The sequence below is a fragment of the Drosophila virilis genome, chromosome 2 (genome assembly GCF_030788295.1).
Source record: "Drosophila virilis strain 15010-1051.87 chromosome 2, Dvir_AGI_RSII-ME, whole genome shotgun sequence".
Taxonomy (NCBI): Eukaryota; Metazoa; Arthropoda; class Insecta; order Diptera; family Drosophilidae; genus Drosophila; species Drosophila virilis.
This window is the reverse complement of record NC_091544.1, coordinates 22,997,393-23,021,042: the sequence shown is the minus strand read 5'-3', so window position 1 is coordinate 23,021,042 and position 23,650 is coordinate 22,997,393. Positions and strand designations below refer to the sequence as shown.

The following is a 23,650-nucleotide window of genomic DNA, read 5'->3' as shown; positions in this document are numbered from 1 at the left end:
GTTATCGAATATCGGAAACAAGCTCGATCTGCGCAGGCACTAGGAGCACCTACATCTAAAATTTCAGTCTCTAGCTCTTATAGGTTCTGAGATCCTTGCGTTCATACATACGGACGGACAGACAGACGGACATGGCTAGATCGACTCGGCTATTGATGCTGATCAAGAATATATACACATTATGGGGTCGGAGATGCTTCCTTCTGCCTGTTACATACATTTGGATTTTGCACAAATACAATATACCCTTATATCCATTTTTAATGGGTTCAGGGTATAAAAATACAAACAGAAGTATTTCAAGTTTTAAGTCCACGAACGGGTGCCGATAAAATCATCGAGGTGGTCTCCTGGCCACCTCCCCCTATCGCAAGTCCATTCATATTTGGCTCCCTTTTAGTTGTCTGAAGTGTTTACCTTGTGCAGGCCGTGTCCTTGCCAGCGGTAGCAATATTAAAACATGCCTTAAAAACTGTCAAATTCCAAAATGTCCTGTGGGCAAGCACAAGCGATTGAAGCTTAACTTTATGATGTTTGCGCTTTTGTTCTGCACCCTCATGTCGATGGCAACTTCCGCTCTGTCGTTACTTCCGCTTCCCTGACCCATTGGCCGCTTACAAAGCTTACTGATTCCCGGCCCAGTTCGGCCCTGCCAGTTATCAATTGGCCCGGCAGCACTGGATTCACAAATTGCTCGCCTCGATTCGTATCCATTGTTAATTTAACTATGTGTGTTCGCATTTTCTTGTTCCGTTTTCATTTGTTAAGGCTGTTGTTATAATAGCGTGTGCTATATTTTCTTTTTTTGTATATTGTATTTTTTCTATTACTCTGGCTTCTGTTTCATTGCTTTGCTGTTAACCATTTGCCAAGCTACAATTACCAATTTGGGCTAATTATTTGGTACTCGCTCGGCTTATTGCTTTATGCAGCATTTGTGGCTTCGCGAAAACTTTCGGTAGGTTAAAGTTTAAGTTCAAGCAAGCTCAAAAGTATGCATCGAAAAAAAATGGACAAAAAACAAAAACTTATTTATTTTACACTGGCAGCTTGTAAGGAAAATGAAAAATACTATAGATTTATTATTCAAGATAATACGGATAGATTTTATTGTAATCTAAAATATTCAAGTAATTGGTTCAGACATTTTAAATTAAATAATCATGGAATCCTTGTGGAAGATTTAATAGAAATAAATACTCTATTTTAGATTGGTGTTTCTACATATGTAAATGTATACATATGTATATACGGGACAGCTTAAGAGAAAAAAATAGTCCATAATATTTGAAAAATTGAATTTTTGATTATAAGCCAGATTGGTTCCAGAGTCTTTTAAACAGGTCTTAACAAACATAAACAAGTCCAATATGCTTACTGTCCAAGTGTTTGCGTCCTTTGTAATGAAAAGCCAAAGACAGCACGATTTATCGCACATGATGTTTGTCAAAGTGCGGAGATAAAAGATACAGCCGCTTAGAAAAAGATACGACAGCAGCATTAACAGCCGCTGTCAGCAGATTTGTTCAGCCTTAGAAAAGGCGATAAATGAGAACAAATGGACAAACAAAACAATATTCTTACAAATGGGCATCCGTTCTGCTGCTGTTTTTCCTGTGTTATATTCGACTGACGTACGGCTGTAAATAAGTATCTAAAGTTGTGGCAAATTTCATATCAATGCGAATAATGGCAGGCAGGCAATTGTGCGCTTACTAACTATTGCTAAATACTTATGTTTGTGTGTATTGATGCACTCACTCGATGTGCGGTTATCGACGACAAGAAAACACCAACAATAATAAAGCAACTGAGCAGCCAGTGAAGACAGTCATAATAAAAACTATTTACTGATAACAAAGTAAATACACACAAGCACACACACACACTTAAACTAAAATGCTCACAGATACTAGCAGACCATGTGAGAGCGGCTGAGCAAACACTTGCAAACAGTCAAACAGTTTGAGAAAAAAGTATATAAAAGATACAGCAATGCTCTCTCTCTCTCTCTCCCTCTCCCTCTCTCTCACTCCCTCTCTTGTTCTCTCGCCTCCATACACTCTCTATTGCTCTCTCTACTGCTCTTGCCGCTCGGTAAACGCTTGAAATTCGTAGATACTTTAGTGTGCATGTGTGCATGTTTGTGTGTGTGTGTGTGACGTTCGTTTGAAATTCATTTCGTTTTTAATTGTTTTCAGTTTTTGAATTTAGTTGTATTTGATTTTCACGTACTCGCACAGCTCCGAGCTCGCTTGCTGAGAACTTTTTACTTATGCGGACATAAAGTATTTTCAAGTGTGCTTTGCAGCTAAATTCGAAAAAAGACAGCCTATAAAAAAGTAACCAAAAACTACATTGATGTGAGTGCGCCCAGTGTTTTTTTGGGCAATTTTTGACGCTAACAATTTGTTAAATGAGCTCCAAGTGGCTGCTCGCAGTTGAAGTGTGGAGTGGTTCATGCGATTGCGGCGCCGCAATCTACACAAAAAGCATAAAGTGTTAAAGAAACTCTTATCAGGCTGCAAGCAAGCCATTCAATTAAGCAACAGCTTGAGCCAAATCATTTTATTGATAGGGTGACTGGGGTGGGGGCATAGAAACCCACAGAATGTGCAACTCTGTAACTTCACTTGATTTGTGGGATTTGCTTTTGCTTAATTTTCTTTCTCACATTTATAAAATTTCTGTGGCCATTTTGGGCTCTCGTTTCTGGTATTTTGTTGGCTGGCTGTTGTTTTTTGTCCGTCTGCTACTTCGCCTTATCAGCGAATATATAAGTAAAAAAATAAAAAAGCAATGCTTATATATAAAAAAAATAATATGAAAACCTTATCGCCTTCGCCTCCGCTGTTCTGATAAGTTCTGCGACTTCGAGATAAGATTGAATTTTGTTTTATGTGCCTGAGGGATGTGTGTTATAGGCGAGCATATTTTGTACATACAAGTTGAAATTTTGTCAAGAATATATATTACATACATGCATATTCTATATATATTCATTTTGCTATCTTTGCATAGAGGGTTTAGTTTGCTTGCAGCTTGGTGCTGACCGCTTTTCAGTTGAAAACAAACTTCAACCTATTCAAAGCTTAAGCTTTGTGAGCGCCAACCGTGTTATAAGTATTAAAATCAAGTTTTTGTTGCTATTGAAAAATAATTGCTTTTTATTCGTTAGGTGCTTTAACTAGTTATAGCTAAATGTAAATTCATATTTAAGGCGGTTTATTAATATGTATATGAGATGATTTGTCACCTTGACAAATAGTTTTGAAACATTCGTGACCTAACTTTAATAAATACATTAAGCAACTGAAAGACACATTTGTTAAAGCATAACGTCTGTATAAAACTTTGACAATGCCATTTAGCCGCGTGTTAAGAGACAACAGTCTAACAAAAGTTTTTACAACATTCCCGATTTAGATTAGCCAAACGAAAAACGTGTCATATTATTATAGATATCATTCATGTGGTTCTCACTATTTTGTACCTTAAATCAGCTATTAACCTTAAGATAATGCAATCATAATTGAAATAAAAGTTTTGTGAATCAGCTCTGAATTTTTAACCGCACTCAAAAGTCCTCACTCTGATTGAAAGAAATTCTTTATTATGCAAAGGCCCCAAAGCAGCAGCTGCATGGTATCCATCATCATTAACACATTTTCGGCTTGAATGCATCAGTGACGTTGGGGACGTTGGGGACGATGTGCAACGATAGCGACGACATCTTCGCGTTCCTCTAATCAACCGTATGCCGAGACAGTCTTTTGCATTTTCCTGATATAATTCATACATACAGAAATATATATATATATTCTGATATATTTCAGGGCAAACGAAAAGAGTTCATATTTAAATTTGTGCCATTTATTGTAATATCAGGTGGGTTTTAGAAAAAGCTCTAATTTGCCATGGCTTAAGCGAATCACAGAAGAAGAAGAAGAACTTTTAGAATGGCTTTCGAATAAACAAAGATGTCCAGAACTGCATTATAGCTAAAAATTGTAGCGTATCTAGCAGTGTAGCATTGTCGTCATATATATAAGCTTTTATTTTTGTTTTATTTATTTTTTAAAATTAAATTTCAAGGACACAACGCACACACCCTCACTACAGAGTCGAGTGTTTTGTGTTGCAATGGTAAGAGGGTTGCAGGGACTTCCCCTAAATGACAGTTGCGTTCACATTGCCAAGTTTTTCGTTTGGTTTTCTGACTTTCTTCAAGAAAACGAATTTATAGCCATTTTGTATCATCTCGACATATTAGGCGGACATTTTCTAGCAAATCATTAATTTAGTTGATTGAAATACTAAATTAGTAATCGCGCAAAAGTAACAGGTTCTCGTTACTTGTCCCTCGCTCCTAGATTCTCTGGGAGCTGAAACCTTCATTAAGCTAGGAACTTGTTTTGCGGCAACTGCTGCTTAAACAAATTTTTTTTTCTCGCTGATTACTAATTTCTTGAGTGAATGCAAATTTGTTTTTGCTTTCTGCCATCATGACAGGTTCTATAAAATAAAGAGAAAAGACCAGAACAATGTACGGGTGTATATGCGAAAAGTATCTATAGAACGATTTTGGCGTTGTGTAGATTCTTTCGGCCTGCTTGCATACGAAAATCTCTTGTCTGTGCACCTCGTGTAGCTGTTATTGTGGCTACTGTGTTTGTTAGTGTTGTTGCTGTTTTGTTGCTTTGCCATCTCGTCGATTTATTGCTTATTTTGCTTTGCAGTTGCTGCTTAGCGGACAGAAATTTATTTAATGGTCAAGGTCGTTTGCAGTCAAATCAGATACACTTATATTTATGCACACACACACACACACGCACACACATACCATCAAGCACATATAATGCGATGCCCGCACTCGCCCGTAGCAATAGCAGCAACAACAACAACAATCACGATCAAAATATTTGTATAATTAAATGCCATTTTAAACAAATAAATACGCGTCACTTTTTGTTGGTGTTGCCGCTGTTGTTGTTGTTGTTGTTGTTGTATTGTCTTGGCGCATATTTAATTACCAATGAAATCATAAAAACCAACTCATCCATAATTGAGTTGCAAGTTATAATTTTCATTGCCGCGTGCATCGAATTAATAAATTGGGGGGGTTACACAACTATTGAAAGATAGGTCTATGGTCTATAGGCCATGGCTGTTTTGGCCGCATTCATGATATTATGACATACTTGTGCTAATATCGTTGTATGCAACGAAACGAGTGTACATGTGTCGACAATTCAAAAAAACAATTGAATAATATTTTACAAATTATACGTGTAAATGAACATGAGAAATATAAAACATATAATATTATATAGTATAGACGCGCCAAAGTCTCATTCAAATACACAAAACGGGAAAATGTTACTTTATCCTTCTGCGAAATGTATCGAGTATCTACTTATTTATCTTCTACATATATTAGTGGGCTATTTGTAAAACTGGAAGCTGAACGGAAAATGGTGCACAAATGGTCAGCACAAATACTTCTATGAAGTTTACGTGTAATCAAGTCTATAGATAAACATACTGATTAAATACTTTAAATAGGTGTCTAACATATTGTGCGAATATTTGCGTTTATATGCAATTACTAATCAAATTGAACAGTTGATTTCCGTTAAATCTGTACCATTAATAAATCTAAATTATTCCTTTAATAAGATGGGGAGTTTTAAATAGTTTGCTGGAGTTGCAGTCGTATGGTCTCATATGGACCACGATCCACGATTCTGTCAAATTTGTTAACAGTATCCATACAATAATCTATTTACTGAGTCATCTTTCCAATGAGTCATCTTGTTGTTGTCTGGTTTTTTTTTACACAAATATTAACATTCTCATGCTTATTACTAGCTAAATCTAATTGTTGTCTTGTTGCATCGATTACATTTGCCTGCGTGACCCCTTGCCCCTCCTGCCAACTGCCTGTTAATTGAATGCTCCGCTTTTAATTGCGCTCATTTTGTATAAAGACATAAATGAAAAGTGTTTTGTGTTAATCTAATTGTAAATGTTATTTAACGCGCCACTCTCAATTCTTAACACCTGACTCTCAGCTCTCGACTCTAGAATCACGTCTGTATTAAAATATTGATACGCACATAAATATAATATACATTTTACATATGATGCCTAAATGTTTACTGTATGTATGTATATTTATTATTGCTGCATAATTCACTCATATATATTTTTTTCTTTTTCTTTTTTCATATAAACGTTTACCAAAAACAACTCGCACATTCCACCACCTCAAAAAAAAAAAAAAAAACAAATATAATAATAATTATAACGAAATAAAAATAAAAATAATACACAATTGTCACGCAATAAATAAAAACCGCCATTAAATCAAACGCAATCAACAATAAACCAAATCTAGAAGGACTACACGATCATATACCTATAGTATATTTAGAGGCTTGACTAAAAGTTTGAAAACTTATAATTATAATTGTAAGTCGCCCGACCGCATATGCGTCAGCTTGTTAGCGTGTGTATATGTGTGTCTGTGTGAATAACGATCATTAGAGCCAAAGGATTCTTCAACATCAAAGTAAGCAGCCTCCAGAAAGCTGTTTTAGTTCAGATGCCAATTGCGGAATCGCTCATATAGAAGTATCCGTATTCGTTTGATCGATCGTTCGCTCTGAAAGGCTCTGACAAGAAACGAAGGCTCATTTGCCAAACATTGAGAAATTTTTTCAAAGAAGCGGATCAATCAAAATAATTGCAAACTTAAAGCAAACGGAAACAAAAAGCAAATACTAAGGCAATCATCACTTAAAGTCGAAGACTATTCTTTAAACAATTCAAACAAAAGCCAGCAACATTCAATTAAAAATGGCCGAAGACGCTGCCATGGAGACATGTCCAAGTCCTGAGATGGGCGACTCACGCAAAAGGCCGCTCGATTCCGATCCGGAAAATGAACAAACTAAACGCTCACATTTCAGTTCCGGTAAGTTTTGCAATCATTTCAAAAAAAAAAAAAAAAAACAAAAAAAAAAAACAGAAAAACAAAAAAAAAAACCAAAGTACATAATGAGGAATAAGTAAATTTCAATCGCTTTTACATATACTACTATCATAATCGTGCTCTTTGTCTCTATCTAACTATCTATCTATCTCTATCTATATACTCACTGCCCTATTTCTCATTCTTTACCAATCGCCGCAAAGCGTGTAAATATTGTTATTCATGCCAAACAACTCACTTAAGCATAGGCATTGCTGCCCAGCTTGTTGCTTTGTTAATTTCAATAAGTTTGCTCTTTCGCCATTGTCATCTTTTAATTGACCAGTCTTCGAAGCTCGTCAGGCTCACCTGAGGCAGCTCTCGATGTTCCGGACTTCTAAATAAATGCAGAAGGTAATCAATCACGATGTCCACATCAGACGTACACAAATTCCTTTGACAGACACAGGACTGAGATTGACCCATATTTATGTTGACCTCTTTGGCACGGTGACATATCAGTAGGTGCATTTGGATTGCTATCGGGTTAACCAAAGCTGGCTCAATGGGTCGGCAATGTCTCCTCCATTTATATGCTAAGTGGCTGAGATTAAAATGATGATGCTACACAGCTGCCTACTTATTATATTCAAAGCATCTCAAATCATTTGACCACGACATGGACAGACACACAGCCAGATCAGCCATTGGCTGGTTGCTTGACTTGATTACTTGTGCGACTGGCAACCTGCTAGCTTCAAGGTGAGCCGCGACGCAATCCAACTACCTGTCCTCGCATCGCATCGCATCGTATCGCATCGAATCGCGTTGCTCGTTGTTGTCTCGTCATCGCCGTCAGAGACATAAAAATAGCAAAGACCGTAAATCTCAGAGGCGGTTTTGTTTTCGTGTTTAAATGTTTTTGTTTTTGTCTTATTTTCGCCCCAATCCCGCTCGCGCTCCCGCTCGGGCCCGCCGCCTGCGTAACATTTGACTTTTAGTTTGAAAATACTTAGATCATTCGCAATGTGTGTGTTTGCCAAGTCAAAAACACGTTTTGTTGTTTGGATTTGGAATTTCTGAATTGTGCGCAGAAGCGTGCTAAGCAACTGACCGACTGCCGCCCTGACTAACTAACTGACTGGCCTATTAATGCATGTCAGTCAGAGCTTTAAGAGCTAGCTAAAATAAAGATAGTTGCATAATAGTACAGTAAATATTCAATACTTTATTCAAATACAAACTTTAACGTAGAAAGTTTTAAGTGAGAATTATATTTGAATAATTAAGTTTAAGCTATAGTCAACTGGAAAGGAGTTGGTTTCTTGAGTTTAATCAATTAATAAGTCTATGCATTAAAATAAATCATTGAGTACACGATTAGTGCTAAATATATGGGGCGACCGCCAATGGCAAGACACACATTCAGAGGAAAAAATACTCCTATGAATTACGGCCGGAATCGTTTAAACTTAATAAAAGTACTAAGCTTCGATTGTAATATTCCTGATACATTGTACGCCAAATCTTAATTGCTTGAAAGGCTTCCCGAAGATTAAGCAAAGCTTATCTATTGTTGTTCTAATAAAGAAACTATAGTTGTTTAAAGTCATCAACTTTTTGATTTACCCACGTGCACGAGGTACGTTTTGCTGTTATTGCTAATGGTATTGTTGTTAATTAACTAGCATTGAAATATTTGTAGATATGTATGTGTAAAGTTTTGTTATTTTTGTTGCTCTCGTCATTGCTGGTCGTAGAACAGGTCCATGGCATGTGTCAAATGTTTTTCAATATATATGTATAAGTGCTTGGACACACACAAACACACATACATACAAACATACAAACATACAAGCATACACACCAACACATGCACAGATGGGCAACTTGTTTATTAGTTTTCAAACAATTTATTTGTTTAGCTGTCTTGACAGCCATCCATTTATTAATATTTATTTCGTTCGTGTTGTTTATTGTCACTCGCTGCAGCGGCTTGAATAGGCAAAAAATTCGGTTTTAAAGCTGTATTAAACAGAAAAAAACGTAGCATAAGGGTCGAATATGTTGCGGACTGGGTGCAATGGGCGGCAGCAAGTCTGCAAGGAAATGCAGTAAAAACCCCAAAAAAGTGACGATAACGGGAACGGGATGGGGTTGGCTCACATGTGTCGCTGTGTTACGTAATCAATGTTGATAGAGCTTGCTTGGAAATAGATGCGCAGGGCACCAGAAAGTCCGAGCCAAGAGCCGAGCGCTTGTCCCAGAGCAAGTAGAGAGATTGAGAGGCAGAGAGCGCTAGGGTTGAAGAGAGAGCGCGCGGTTGATGCTGCTGCTGCTATGACTGCGCTGTTGACCTAGTTTATTGACAATGCGCGACTGTGCGAGTGTGCGTGAATATGTGTGTCTGCGTGTGCATCTGTTTGCTTGTGTGTGGCACATAACCATTGCCTAGACAAGGTCCTGCGCAGTAGCCGTGCAGAAGAATGCGTCGTCTGCTGCACTGCAGCATTGGGCGCCATTGCAGCGGCAGCCGCAGCATTCGAGCCTCCATGGCAACGTCCTTGAGCATACACACGTATACACGCGTGCAACACACTCACACACACTGACAAGCTAGCATATACATGCACAAAAACACTTGCACTGAAAATGGGTTACACCTTGGCCACTTGTGCAGACTCAAACTGTGATGCTGTCGCCTGTCGCGTGGCCACTTCAAGTGCGCTTATTGCCTGCGGGCTCTCTTTGTCCGCCCACTCCGTGAAGTGACGCTCTCTTACAGTGCTCTCTCGGTGTCTCTCTGGGTATATTTTGGGTTACCTTATTCTTAACACATTCTTTTGTTGCTACTCAAGTGCTGCCCATGTGGCCGTGTCGCTGCTGCTGCTGCTGCTGCTGCTGCACTTGTAAAGCATCTCTGTACACCCTCAAGTGGCCTACTAATAGCTCGAGTGTCATGTCGGTTAGATAGGTGCGAGTGTGCTTGTTTTTTTCTTCTGTCTAGGCAGTTTCCGCCTATTATGTTGTCCTCAAAAACATGAGCACGGTTATCGATAGATGGGCACAGGCTTGGCTTTCGTTTTCAGCTTTTGTGGTGCAACGCCAGTGGCATATGTAGTCGAATTGGGAAATTGGGTCACTTTGCTACATAAGAACATTGTTGTAGTGCTTTTGGCACTAGCAGAAAGAACAAATGTGACTACGCGGCGAATGAGCAATTTGCGGTGTGCCGCATTAATAAATCACACATACGCAACGTGGATAGCTGCAAACTATTTATAGACACTTTTCTCCCTAAAAGCGAATAACTAAGTGTTAATCACTACTGCTTTGCTACTAATTATTCAAGCAGACTTTGGGGAACCACAAAATGTTAAGGTAGAATAAGATTGACCTCAAATTGGTATGTGGATCTGATGGGGAAGTTTTTACCAAAGAAAACTAAAAAAGCAAAAACATATGTCGAGACACATTTAGATAGTGGAGAAAAATTTAGTTGAAGATGTGCGTCCCATTTGATTTACAATTAAATGACCCATATATATATATATAGTTTTGTCAAAAAATGTGGGCGTGCTGTGATTTAATATCATTGGATATCATTGGAACTTTTAATGAAGTTTTTCTGCTTGCTCCGCAAACTTGACACGTTGTCTAACCCTGTATCTTTTTGGCTTATCGGATCGTTTCACAATACATACACCGCTGCAGCATTTTCTATTTTAGTCAGAGTCAACTCCTCCCACCATGTGCCCTGTTTCCTCATCGCTTGCTGCTGATAATGGAAGCAAAAACTAAGAAAAAAAAACAACAATTTTTGGAGTGAGGCAACATCAAAACTCGCACATTAGATCATAGCGCGCGCTCTTGTCACACACACACGCACACACAGACACACACACACATACATACGCACACTCACAGACACTACTTGTGCATGTATATGTTGTATATACTGATGGTATATGATCGCAATGACTGACTCATTTGGATCACTCTCGCTCTCTGATTTTGAATGTGGCGTACTCTTCTCTCTCTCGCTCTCATTTGAACTCTGCGCTTTGGGCCCGCTTTTCGCTCTGTCTCTATCTCTAGTCTCCGTTTCCATCGTCGTTTTGCCACAGACCAACAAAATTCTTCAGTGCGGTTTCAGTGCGCGCCGTTGCCGATCGTCGTTCAGTTATTGCGCTCGCTCCTCGCTGTTTCGCCTTTCATCCGCACAGCAATTTTGTTAGTACAATCAAATTGGCTGTCAAATAACCAGCATGCTGTTTGGCAGAACGCAACAACAGCCGCCGCTTCAACATCATCATCAGCAGCAGTCGCATCAGCAATTGACGCCGCCGCTACAATTGTGTATGTGTTTTCAAGTGCAGTTTTAAGTTATACACATACACAACACACACACACACACATACACACACACACGAACACACCCAAATATCCACACCCAGCTGAGTTTGTATAACACATAGATGCACATATAAGAGCTCGGTATCGCTTGCAGTAAAAAATTACTCAATGACCTTGTTAATTAGCATCGTTGTTGCAATTTGTCGAATTGCAATAACAACAGCCCGGCCAGTTAGCGAATATATTTTTTTTTATCTAATTTAATCACATGAGCAGAGACGTTCAGTAAATGCTTAGCTATATATCTGGGTCCACGCTGCGTATGCGCAAGGTGACAATCGCAGTGTCTAAGTCTCATTTTCATTTGAAAGTTGTCATTTGTTTTCAGCCCTAGCAAGGCGAGTACTTCTATCAGTCAGACACTCATTCGCTCAATCCCTCCCTGACTCTTGTTTACTCAATTCAATACGTGATCGTAGCTCAAAGCAACCATTCGAATACATCGACAAGTCAAACGAGTATGTGGAATAAATTCGAAAGCAAGCATTTGCTTACAAAATTCCTCGATTCGAAGTTGAGGCAAATTTAGCTCAATGTCAGCTGCATTATAATATTACCAAAACTAGTCAGACTTTGTGGACACAAAAAAAGACATATCTATTGACATTGACAAGAAGAAGCAGTTGGAGTTGAAGTTGGAAGCTTTGAATGATTTGGAGTAACAACCTACTTGAGCAGCAGATTCTCTTTTGAATACCTTTAAATAAATTAGGGATTCATGATAAGCAACTAATCGATTCGCCTTACACGATATACTTCGGTGTGAAAAGTTTATTTTCAAAAAAAGTGCCGAGTACTGCGAGTGAGTGCTCGAGTATCTTCAGTGTGGGTTGTTTTATTACAGAGCCACTTTGAATTGGCTTTGTCGGAGTTTCGACTCAAAAAGCGGAAACCAATTGACAGAAAAACATAACCTTGACAAACGTTTGAGTGTGTGGAACATGTGTGTATGTAATTAAGAAGGAAAAAGCCAGAAATATATAGAAACGACCTTGACAGCCAGCAGAGAGCGGTCAGTGTTGATGATCCATTCGTCAGAGCCAGACGTGTAGGCCATTTACGTTGTCTTGTTGCTGCTTTTTTGCTAGCCAGCTCATTTAACAGTGCAAAACACCTCGAAAATATCGTAGTGGCTCGAAAAATAATGCATTATAAAAATTAAGTGGCTTATCTATGCCCAGGAGGACTCCGAATCCCTATTCCAGTACCGATTTCTTTCAATCAGCACAGCTTAGCTTTGTAAGCTCGGGCTTTGACTACATTGTCTAATCTGACCAATTGTCAGAGTATCAGCAATGGCAAAAGGAGCAGCAGCTATCGATGTGGACGGATATTGGCAACCAGTTGTAAATTTCTGTTGGGCCTATTCGGCACGCATTCTGGCGACCAACTCTCCCAATTTATTTGTATTACTTAGTTTTTTCCTCAAGATACATCAATTGTGGCCAAAACATGTACACAACAAGGGCTGGAAGATGATCTCACACATAATTTAGTTTCCACATTGTTGCTGTCATAGTCGTTGTTGTTTTACACGCCCACCTTTCTGTATAGTCTGCTGTATGTGTGTGTTGAGTGTGTATTAGTGTGTGTCAATGTTAGCTGAAATTCGAATATATTAACGTTTTCCGTTTTGTTTATTGGCTAACTAGCATTTAGCTACATAACGAAACCACATATGTATATAATTTTCAAAATCAGTGGGCTATTATTGCTATATATTTATATATATATATATTTTTTTTTTTTTTTTATTTGGTTACTGTTTTTGTATTTCACTGAACATTGCTGAACATTTAAATGAACAGAAGCATTTACTAATTTTCGAATATTTTTTACTCTGTATACGTAATTGCAATTGACCAAGCAAAACATTGTTTCCTGGTCACACAAACTGGAGTTTGTAATTGGCCAAACTTCAAATATGTCAAGGTTGTTGCTTAGATTTTGTAAACAGTCGCTGTTTACAGCTGAGTTCATTTGACTAGCATCGATTGAAAAGTCGTAATTATATGGTGGTTAACTGGCTTATAATTCTGTGCGCAAATGCGAACAGAGAGTATTTGGATCATTTGATGTCGACTAACCTTGGTTCCATTCTGACTGTATCTTTTATTCAATCTAATTTGCGTATTTGTATAGGTCATTACAATATCTTTTTTTTTTGTCTATGTAATTGTGAATATAACATATATATACATTTCACAGGAAATATTTACTCTTTAACATAATACATAATACCTAAATATATCAACATTTTTTTTTTGTACATTTTCTTTTTAATTTTTTAATAATTAATACTCATACAAATGTGCTTGTATTTAAAAAAGAAAAACACAAAAGCAGCGCTTTTATATCTTTTGATTTTATACACAAAACTACAAAAAAAAAAAAACACGAAATTAAATAAAACGTATGCATTTCCTTAAATGAACTTTTATTTAAATAAAATCTATATATACATTTTAAAAAGATTCATCGTCGATGAATTAATCGCGACAACTCTACGATTTGTTTCTTATAATAAATTATTTTCAACGCACAGCAGCATTTCCGCAAAATCAATAAAAACTCAACTCAAGTGTGATACATAACAAAAAAAAAAAAAATGGAAAACAAACCAGAAAAAACCTTGAAACTATGTTGTGATTAAAAAATGTAAAAAAATTATAATATAAAGCGCAAAAGTAATTGGAAAATCGGAGCCATCGGGCCAATTACAAAGCGGGTCCACATATGATCCATCATACCATCGCAGGATTAAAATCAGCAGCCGGAGCAACTAAAGAGCACACAAGTCGCAGCTGAACTGAATTGAACTAATCTGAACTGAACTGCACGGAAGGAAACTAAACTGAAGTGAATCCACCGTCCACCAATCTCAACTGCTGAATGGTAAACTTATGCCATAGTAATGGTATTCTAAATGTATAAAAACATCACCTTGCATACCATTTTTGGATGTTGTGTAACTCTCGTCATTAACTACTACTATCTTATTCTATATATATCCATGGACATACTATCTATAGCACAGACTGAAAACTTGTAACTGCAAAAACATGCCACATACTACTACTGTATTTTTATTACAACCTACTCTTATTATAATCATAAGCATCAAATGAAGAAAATGACCAAAAAATGTAGTTGATAACATTTCATCTGGCAAGCGTTGTCATCGGTATTTACAATAACATGAGTACATATGTACATAATGCAGAAACGAATCAGTCATTATTCGTTAATTTGCTTGAAGGAAATCAATCGTGCAATCAATTTCAGTCTATCAATCAATCAATTTATCAATCTCTTAACAATGCACTTGACTCAACAACAATTGCTGCTGCATCTGCTGCTGTTGCCGCCGCTTCATAACTCGATACGCAACTTCAGGCGTCAATCAATCAATCAATAAGTCTGCATATATCTCAATCACTTTATGTAACTGTCAATATATGTGTGTGTGTGTGTGTGTGTATTTTTAGGCGCATACATATATTTAGATCTTTCCTTTTCTCGCTCTCGCTTTCTCTCTTTCCCTTTCTTTCTCTCTCTCTCTCTCTCTCTCTCTAAATATGTATATATAAATTTCCCTCGTGTTGTTGTTGTTGATGTTTTTGATGTTGTCGTTTTTGTTGATGTGGGCGTTGTCTAATGGATTGATTATTAACCTACGCGCAGATATTGATAAGAACACTATAACTTAATAAGTACCAAGCCCACTGTCGAACGCCATATACCGCCAAGCACCACCAACATTACAATGAACATCCTGATTGCCATCCAAGAACACCACATGTCAACAACGTCATTGAAATAACTAATCGTCTACTACTTCTACAATGTTCATCAGCGCGCTTCTTTCGAATCCAATAAATGCAAACCAAGCCAAACCAATTTAAATCAAATCGAATCAACTCAAATCGTATCAGCTCAACTCAACTCAACTCAACTCAACTCAACTCAAACACTGCAACTTGTACTAAACCAAATGGCGCTACCACTTTATAAGCCTATCTATGATCTATACTTATAACTACCACACCTCGCCACCCTCATCATTTTATAGTGCAGTCTTCTAATAAAGGCAGAGCAACAGCACAAGGCCTAGTTTAAAGAGCAATTCATAATAAAAACAAGTATTCAAAGCTGCATTTACACGACCGCAAACCGAGAGAAGGATTAAGACAAATTCAAAATGAGTTGAAACTAATTTTAATCAGTTTTTTAATTAACAGTTATTAAATTGTTGAATAACTGACGTTTAGCTGATCATTCCGCAGTTTGTGTTGCCTACTTGGTTCACTCTATATCTCTCTGTCTCTCTCTCTCTCTTACTCCTCGACTCGTGTAAAAGCTGCTTAATTCAAAATGTTTTTGTGTGTTACATGTAACGAAATTGTAAGCGAAATTGCAAACCTTGAAAAATTGAGCTTAATTGAAAACAATTTCTATTTCTTTTTCTTTTCGTTTATTGTGCAAGTTCTTGAATTGGAAACGCGTAGAATAGAGCAAAGCTGTGCAGCAGCAGTTAAACTTATCAAAACAAAAAATACATTCAAATTAACAGCAATCAAATAGAAAGATTATTGAAAAATTAAAAAGATATAATAAGTAAATTATTTCCGTCGCATTCAAACAAATATAAGACTGAATAACATTTCAACAGTATAAAAAAAAACAGCAGCAATAGTTATTAACGCTTGCACGCTATGGAAAGTATTATGAAAGTGTTCATGGAATCGGCGGGCCAGCAGATGGACACAGATTTATATGCAACACCTCAACACCAGGAACATCAGCATCATCATCAGCAGCAGCAGCAGCAGCAGCAGCAACAGCAGCAACAGCAGCAAGAGCAACAGTTACATCAACAACTGCAACACTATGCATACCAATATCAGCATTCAACGCCCACACACATGACGCAATTAAATTATAACAATCAGCATCAGCCACGACATTCCAAGACAATAAAAGCAGCTACATCGCCCTCATCTTTACGTTCGTTGACCAGCGGCAGCAGCAGCAGCAGCAGCAGCTACAGCAATGGCAGCGCAAGCAGTATCAATCACAATGCTGCATACTCATTAGCCGTTCTTAGCTATAAGCAACAGCAGCAGCAGCTTCAGCAGCTGCAACAGAAATCGGCACAAAACTATCCTAATCTAAGCAATACTCAACATCATTATAATCAGATGGAACCGCAGCAACAGCAGCAGCAGCAGCAGCCCCTCAATCACAATGGCTCATCCAATGTAACGCCAGATCTGAGCACGTCACCAATTTCGACGGGAAGCGCAGTACAACAGCAGCATATGCATCTACAGCAGATAAGTAGCCATGAGACAACGGGAAATACGGCAGCAGCAGCAACAGCAATTGCAACGACAAGTGCAACTGCAACGGCAGCAGCATCACCCAGCTATAAGACTGCCTCTTGTTGGTGCTACGGTGAGTTTGATCAAAACACGCAATCAAATTCAGAAACTACAAAAAAAAAGATGCGCACAACTTCTTCTAAGTATTACACAAACCATCTACAATTTCACAAAGAAACACTTGCTCTCGCCTTCGCCCTCGCCCTCGCCTTCTTTCGCTCTGTATCTCTATATATCTCTCTATCTCTGCGTTCGTTACCAACAGTGAGAATAAGAACAAGAACAACAACTACAATAATCAATCAATCAATCAATCAATCACCATGCCACCATCTCAACATCTCAACATCTGTAGCTGCCGTCGAGTCATAAAAAAATGCCAATTAAATGCTGCCATCAACAGAAAAATTACAGCGAAATGCATAAAACACAACAATAAAGCTAAAGAAAAAGTAAAAAGAGTTTATTTAACTTAAGATAAATAATGAAATAATATTCACACATTATTCAGCATACAATAAATATAACGGCACCACACATACTCACACACCCCGATTCCATAAGTTATTTGTGCGCTCATTTATTTCGAATAGTAGTATTAACATAGTTTTGGGTATCGATTTTAGACCATTTCACATTAAGTATACGTTGCGTGGTACGCGACAGCCACTTGCTTTAACAATTTGCGTGCAACAGATTGGCTGTTGGCGAGGGTTGTTGTCGTTAGCCTAGTTGCTGTTGCGACTCAGCACTATGCATAGCAAATTAGCGTGCAGTGCCACGCCCCTTTTCGCAGTAGTGCCCAATTGCGTATGTTGCCAGAGTTATTTATAACAAAGACATAATTTAAACTGCTGCTCAACACAAAGATGCATAAAAACAAAAGCATTGCAAGCTGCTCGTTACGTTCCGGTCCTCTTTTTGGCTCAAAAAACCAATGTGGCAACAGACTTCACTTTTGTTTGACTGCACTTTTGGGCCATATCTCACTTTTCGGTCATCAGTTTAAGCTGTTGTTCGGCTTGGCGCACAGCGCTAGCTGTTTTTCTTATTCTTTGTTTTTTTCGCTGTCTCTCAGTTTTGTTAGACTCGCAGATGAGAATGCCACAGTCCGCCGATAGGCATCGGGCAACCTGCTTGGGTCAGGCGTTCTTTGTGGGTTGAACACATGTCGCAGTGGCTCAACTCTTGGCAAGGCTGCCACATTTCCTTAGTAGTGCATATTTGTGGCGTGACATGCCGAGCCAAGAGCTACAAGAGGCACTAGTTCTACTTTCTGGCTTGGTGACAGATGTGCGCCTCATTTCACCGCTTGTATCTAATTAGAGAAATAGTTTTTGAAGGACACTTTGCTTTAAGTGGACGACACAGATTTCAATTCTACTGTGCGATGGAACGTGGGGATATAATCAAGCGGATCGCCTAAAATTAAACCTAGCGAGACAAGCAGACGTCAAGTCGCTCATCTCAGAGTGTCAGACGGGTTTGTTGGCTGGGCAGGCGAGCAGTCAGTCAGGTGCATCGAGTGTGCTGTTTGTTTTTTTTTTTTGTTTTGCTTTGTTCTGACCGATTGTTTTGGGTAATAGTGCATCTCCGCTTGACACATTTTATTAATTGAAATTTGTTTGTTCACTTGCTTGTTGTTGCTATCTGAGGTACAGACTACTTTGACTATAATGAATATAAAGCAAAGCAAATCGGACTGCATGCGCGTGCTATCACATGCTTGGCTATCTATCGATCTATCATATTCACAACAACACAATTGATTTCTGTTTGTATAATTCTTTGGGTTTTGAAAATGATTTCATCTTGGCTTCGGTCATGTAGTGACAGTCCTATGCTTTCATAAAACACGTGACACACACAAACACACACCTGCACACCCACACACACACACACACACACACACACACAACAGAAACAGACAGATAATGTCATATAATTGCATATCTCTGCCTTTGTCTAACAAATGTAATTAATGTAATTTTCAGTTGTATCATTAATCTAATGTAATTTTTTTTACCTCTATTTCGTTTTAGGTGAGTCAGTTTGTTCTGGAATTGAGGTTGAAATTGAAAATAATAACAATAATCATAATCATCATGGTAAGCTTTGTCATACTTTCATTAAATACCATTAACATTCATCTATGTAATGCAAAACGCAGCGAAAAATGTGTAAATTTTCCAAACTGTTTCGTTTTGTGCGTATCTTTAATCTTTCTGACTGTCTCTCTCTTTCTCTCTCTCTGTCTCTCTCTCTCTCTCTCTCTCTCTCTCTCTCTCTGCCTCTGTCTCTCTTATTCCTACTTAATGCTTTTGTCGAACCTGAGACTGTCGCTGCTTAAGCTGAACATCTTGTCAACTGTCTAACGAGAGCTGATATCAATTCGTCGGTCTGACCCAATGAATCTGGCGAACGGGCAGCCCATTAACCCCTGACCAGCTGACGAATATAGACTGTCCGACTGTATGACTGGTTGACCAACATTTGAGCTTTGGGCTATTGCTTGTGGGGCATTTTTTTTTGGTTTGGGCTTTTCATGTGTCTCGCCTCGCCAGCATTTTCGTGTGTTGCATCCTCATTAAGCGTATTCCACTCTCATGGCTTGCCAGCGAAAAGCACTACAACAACATTCCACAGTAGAAAACAGCTGCAACACGAACAGTTATCAATATGCATGTCTCCACTACGATCCGCCCGACACCCCTAACCGACACCCGCCACCCGCCACCCGCCACACGCCACTCCAAAACCATAAACGCCCCCCATCATAACAAACTTAACTAAACCAAACGGAAATTCAAACATAAACTTCAACTAATTCGATTCAAAGATATAGTCTCGTTGCGCGCGTCCTGCCGAAACGGTCGAATACCAAATGCTGTTATTATTTTTAATTTATAACCTGCCGCGCAGCTACCAGAAATGTGCTATACCAAATGGAGTTAAACCCATTCCAGTTAAAGTTACAAAGAGCTGCAATGTGCCGAATTCCTTTAAAAATATGAACACTAATCAATGGTTGCACTGTGAACTATTTTTTTGACTTGCAGGCGATACCACATTTCACATGAAGATACTTGTGCCTGCGGTGGCCTCCGGGGCCATTATTGGCAAGGGGGGCGAGACGATCGCCTCGCTGCAAAAGGACACGGGTGCTAGAGTCAAAATGTCCAAGTCTCACGATTTTTATCCAGGTGAGTTGATTATGCCATTACAATCGAGTGCGTTACTCAAGATTGTTTGTGTTCCCATCCCTATTCCGCAGGTACTACTGAGCGCGTCTGCCTAATCACCGGCTCTGTGGAAGGCATCATGACTGTGGTGGACTTTATAATGGACAAAATAAGGGAGAAGCCCGACTTGACTACAAAAATCATAGATGCCGAGTCTAAGCAGGCACAGGAACGTGATAAGCAAGTTAAAATACTGGTGCCCAATTCGACCGCCGGCATGATCATTGGCAAGGGCGGCGCCTTCATTAAGCAAATAAAGGAGGAAAGTGGTTCCTATGTCCAGATTTCGCAAAAGCCAAAGGATGTATCACTGCAGGAGCGTTGTATTACCATTATCGGCGACAAGGAAAATAACAAGAACGCCTGCAAAATGATACTCTCCAAAATAGTGGAGGATCCGCAGTCGGGCACATGTCTGAACGTGTCCTACGCCGACGTTAATGGCCCCGTTGCTAACTTCAATCCAACCGGTTCGCCCTATGCCACCAATCAGAATGCCATCAACTCAAGCACCGCCTCACTGAATTCTACGATAGGCACGGCCATCGGCGGTGCGGGTACTGCAACCAGTCTGTTGGTCAATGGCGCAGGCATTAATCTATCCCTCAACCTGGGCTCACCTAACCCAGCGCCCAATCTGGCAGTTGCCACACAATTGCTTGAGCACATTAAGGTATGTCATTTTGGCTATAATTAATCAACATTATGGGCGATACTCATCTTTTTGCATGTAGGTTGCCATGCGAGGTGCTGGTTATGCGGAGACCGCCACCACTGACGTCTGCGCGGCCCTCGGTGTGCTAGCGAAGTACGGCGTGCTGGGCATGGGTCTGGGCGTACCACACGCCAATGGCGCACATCCCACACTGGGCAACTATTTGGGCGTGACGACGCTAGATCAGCAAACTGCGGCCGCGGCTACGGCGGCCACAGCGAGCAATGTTTTTGGCGCTGTCGGTCAGGTTAACTTTGAGTATGCTGCCGCGGCGGCTGCTGCTGCGGCGGCCAGTCGGCCAACGCAGTCTCAGCTGGAGGTGCAATTTGATTCATTCCGCCATATGGGCTCGGCCACTGCGCCAGCGGCCACGCCCGTTTCGCTAAACAACAACAGCTTTGGACTGACCGCTGCCACCGGTACGGTGACCAGCGCGCAACTGGGAGCTGCCGCTTCGATAGGCGGTCTTAGCAAGAGCCCCACTCCTGGTGATTTGGGTGCCAAGGATACCAAGAACGTTGAGGTGCCCGAAGTGATTATTGGCGCTGTTTTAGGTGGGCAACCTTTCTATTATTCCTACTAAAACCGACAATAATACCAACAACAACAACAACAAGCAAACACTTTAAACCGTTTTTCAGCACTCCCCGATCCCAATTCCCGATTCCCATGCCTAAGCCCCTTTGCCTATTTTGTGTTTAACCATGCGATTACTTAATGGTAGGATTTAGTTATAGTTATAGACATAGACGTAAAAAAAAAAAATCAAGCCATTACACATTCCTTGACAGGCATTCCAACCGATTCAGACGATTGATCAGTTGCTTGACTGTTTTGCATAAGCATTCCTTAAGGCATTCCCAATTAAACAAATATTTAGCGAAATTTCTAGTCAACTTCTTGCCCCCTCACACATAGCACAAGCCATGATCCATATGATGCCACATGCCATTTCTGCTGAAAGTTGAAAATTCGCTCACCCAGTTAATATATTGATTTTTAATTAGGAGTGGGCAATACGATGAGAACGTTTAAGGCACAACGAATTTTTTGTCAATATTGAATATGTAAATACCTAGAATATAGAATATTATATTCATTGGAATAGTGCAATTATTGGGTTTAATTTTTATTTGTTTATCTGTTTACTTTTTCAGTAATTACCTCAGTGTCAGTGTCGGTTTGTTTAGAACTTTAGGTTAAGTTACATATTCGTATTGGTTTATCTTAATTATATTGGCTCTTAATATGTTTCCAGATTGTGTTTTCCAACATCTTGGTATTTACACAGACACACTTCATATGCCTTAAATAACCTATACACATACATACATACAATTATATACCATAATATTTAACATAATCTGATGCAAATATTCCAGGTCCGAACGGTCGTAGTTTAGTTGAAATTCAACATGTCTCTGGCGCGAATGTGCAAATTTCCAAAAAGGGCATATTCGCACCTGGCACTAGAAATCGCATTGTAACCATAACTGGTCAGCCGAGTGCCATTGCCAAAGCGCAGTATCTAATTGAACAAAAAATCAACGAGGAGGAGACAAAGAGGGCGCGTCAAATTCCATTAACCACTGTTGTGAATTAATAATCAAGCAATCAAGCAAGCAGCACAACAACAAAAAACAACAACAACAAACAACTATCCCCTATTAAAACGCATTTCCTCAAAGAACGGTTCATTTATAAAAAGAAAAAAAAAACAACTAACAAACAAAAACAAAAAACAAAACAACAAATGCAAAGAAAACTAAAGGAAGAGTAAGCCCAAAACACAATAAATTAAAAAAAAAAAGGAAAAAAGAAGCTAATTTACAACAAATAACAACAGCAGTAGCCATAAAAACAACAACACACATCCACACACAAGCACATACACATTTAAAAAGGCATTAGCAATGCGTTTTAACTATTGCTAAAAAGATTAGTAAGAGAATCCCAGAGAAATGAATTCGAACCCTTAGCAAATTTGATTTGACAAAAAAAGAAACTACCTTTTATCGTAATGCTGAATTTGTTTGCCACACTATTTAAATTTGACCAAGGTATTGCGAGATACACCTGGGCTGATATTTCGCCTGCCTTTTTTTGTTGTTGTCATATGTTGCGTGTTCTCTTTTGGGCACTCTGATAAACTAAATCCCATCAGATGTATACATAAATATATATTGAGTTATATTCACATATATATTTATATATTCATAAGTTTGCTGCGCTTACATATAGAAAGGCATGTATGTATATGTATGCACATATGTACATATATGCACTTTATACACTAATTGTTGACTCGTGTTCATATTACAGAAAATACATGACACGACACACACACACACACACACACACACACACACATTTATGCATAATACACCAATACACACATAAACAATTGAAACGAGTAAATTAGCATTATGTTGAGACTAAAATGGATATGTTTGTGTAATGAGAGCGTTTTCAGTGAAAACTTCAGGTGATTTTCCAAAATGGTGTCCAAATAAGGTAAATATTTTACTACACACATTCACATGCATATGTACATATGTATATGCTATAAAATATATACAACAAATACACCTAAAACAAACAAAAAATGAACGCTTGACAGGCTAGTGATAACTATTTGAAACACTTTTTACCTCAAAGACAAAACCTTTTGCGTTTCTTGTTTTCTGTTTCTGTTTCTGTTTCTGTTTTCTGTTGTTGCCCTTTTGTGCTTATTGCTATGTTTATATATTTGTATATATACACACACACATGTTTCTTAAATATTACGTTTTTAGCCCTTAATATTCTATTATGATATTGTTAAAATGTTGATCATGATAATGTTGTTTAATTTTCGAAAGAGTGGTACAAAATATACCAAACAAGTGGTGTTAATGTTTTGAGCGCGCACGTGAGT

At 38.7% G+C, this 23,650-nt stretch overlaps 1 protein-coding gene across 13 annotated transcripts in view; it reads left to right on the top strand.

Annotated features, from left to right (window-relative positions):
* The window catches only part of ps (RNA-binding protein Nova-1-like protein passilla), a 30,780-nt gene extending 8,163 nt beyond the window's left edge, over positions 1-22,617 (top strand). For 2 of the 13 annotated variants that reach the window (XM_015171825.3, XM_032440833.2), the window contains exons 2-6: positions 6,401-6,979; positions 19,836-19,979; positions 20,051-20,691; positions 20,753-21,287; positions 22,116-22,617. In XM_015171825.3, the coding sequence (XP_015027311.1) occupies positions 6,862-6,979; positions 19,836-19,979; positions 20,051-20,691; positions 20,753-21,287; positions 22,116-22,336 (1,659 nt within the window). In that variant the 5' untranslated portion in view covers positions 6,401-6,861 and the 3' untranslated portion in view covers positions 22,337-22,617. Of the gene's footprint in view, positions 1-2,219; positions 2,364-6,400; positions 6,980-10,996; positions 11,336-13,937; positions 14,288-16,064; positions 16,850-18,818; positions 18,885-19,835; positions 19,980-20,050; positions 20,692-20,752; positions 21,288-22,115 lie in introns of those variants that run through there. The other 11 variants (XM_070207584.1, XM_002052970.4, XM_032440831.2 and 8 more) reach the window with 11 other exon arrangements.
* Positions 22,618-23,650: the final 1,033 nt, after the last annotated feature.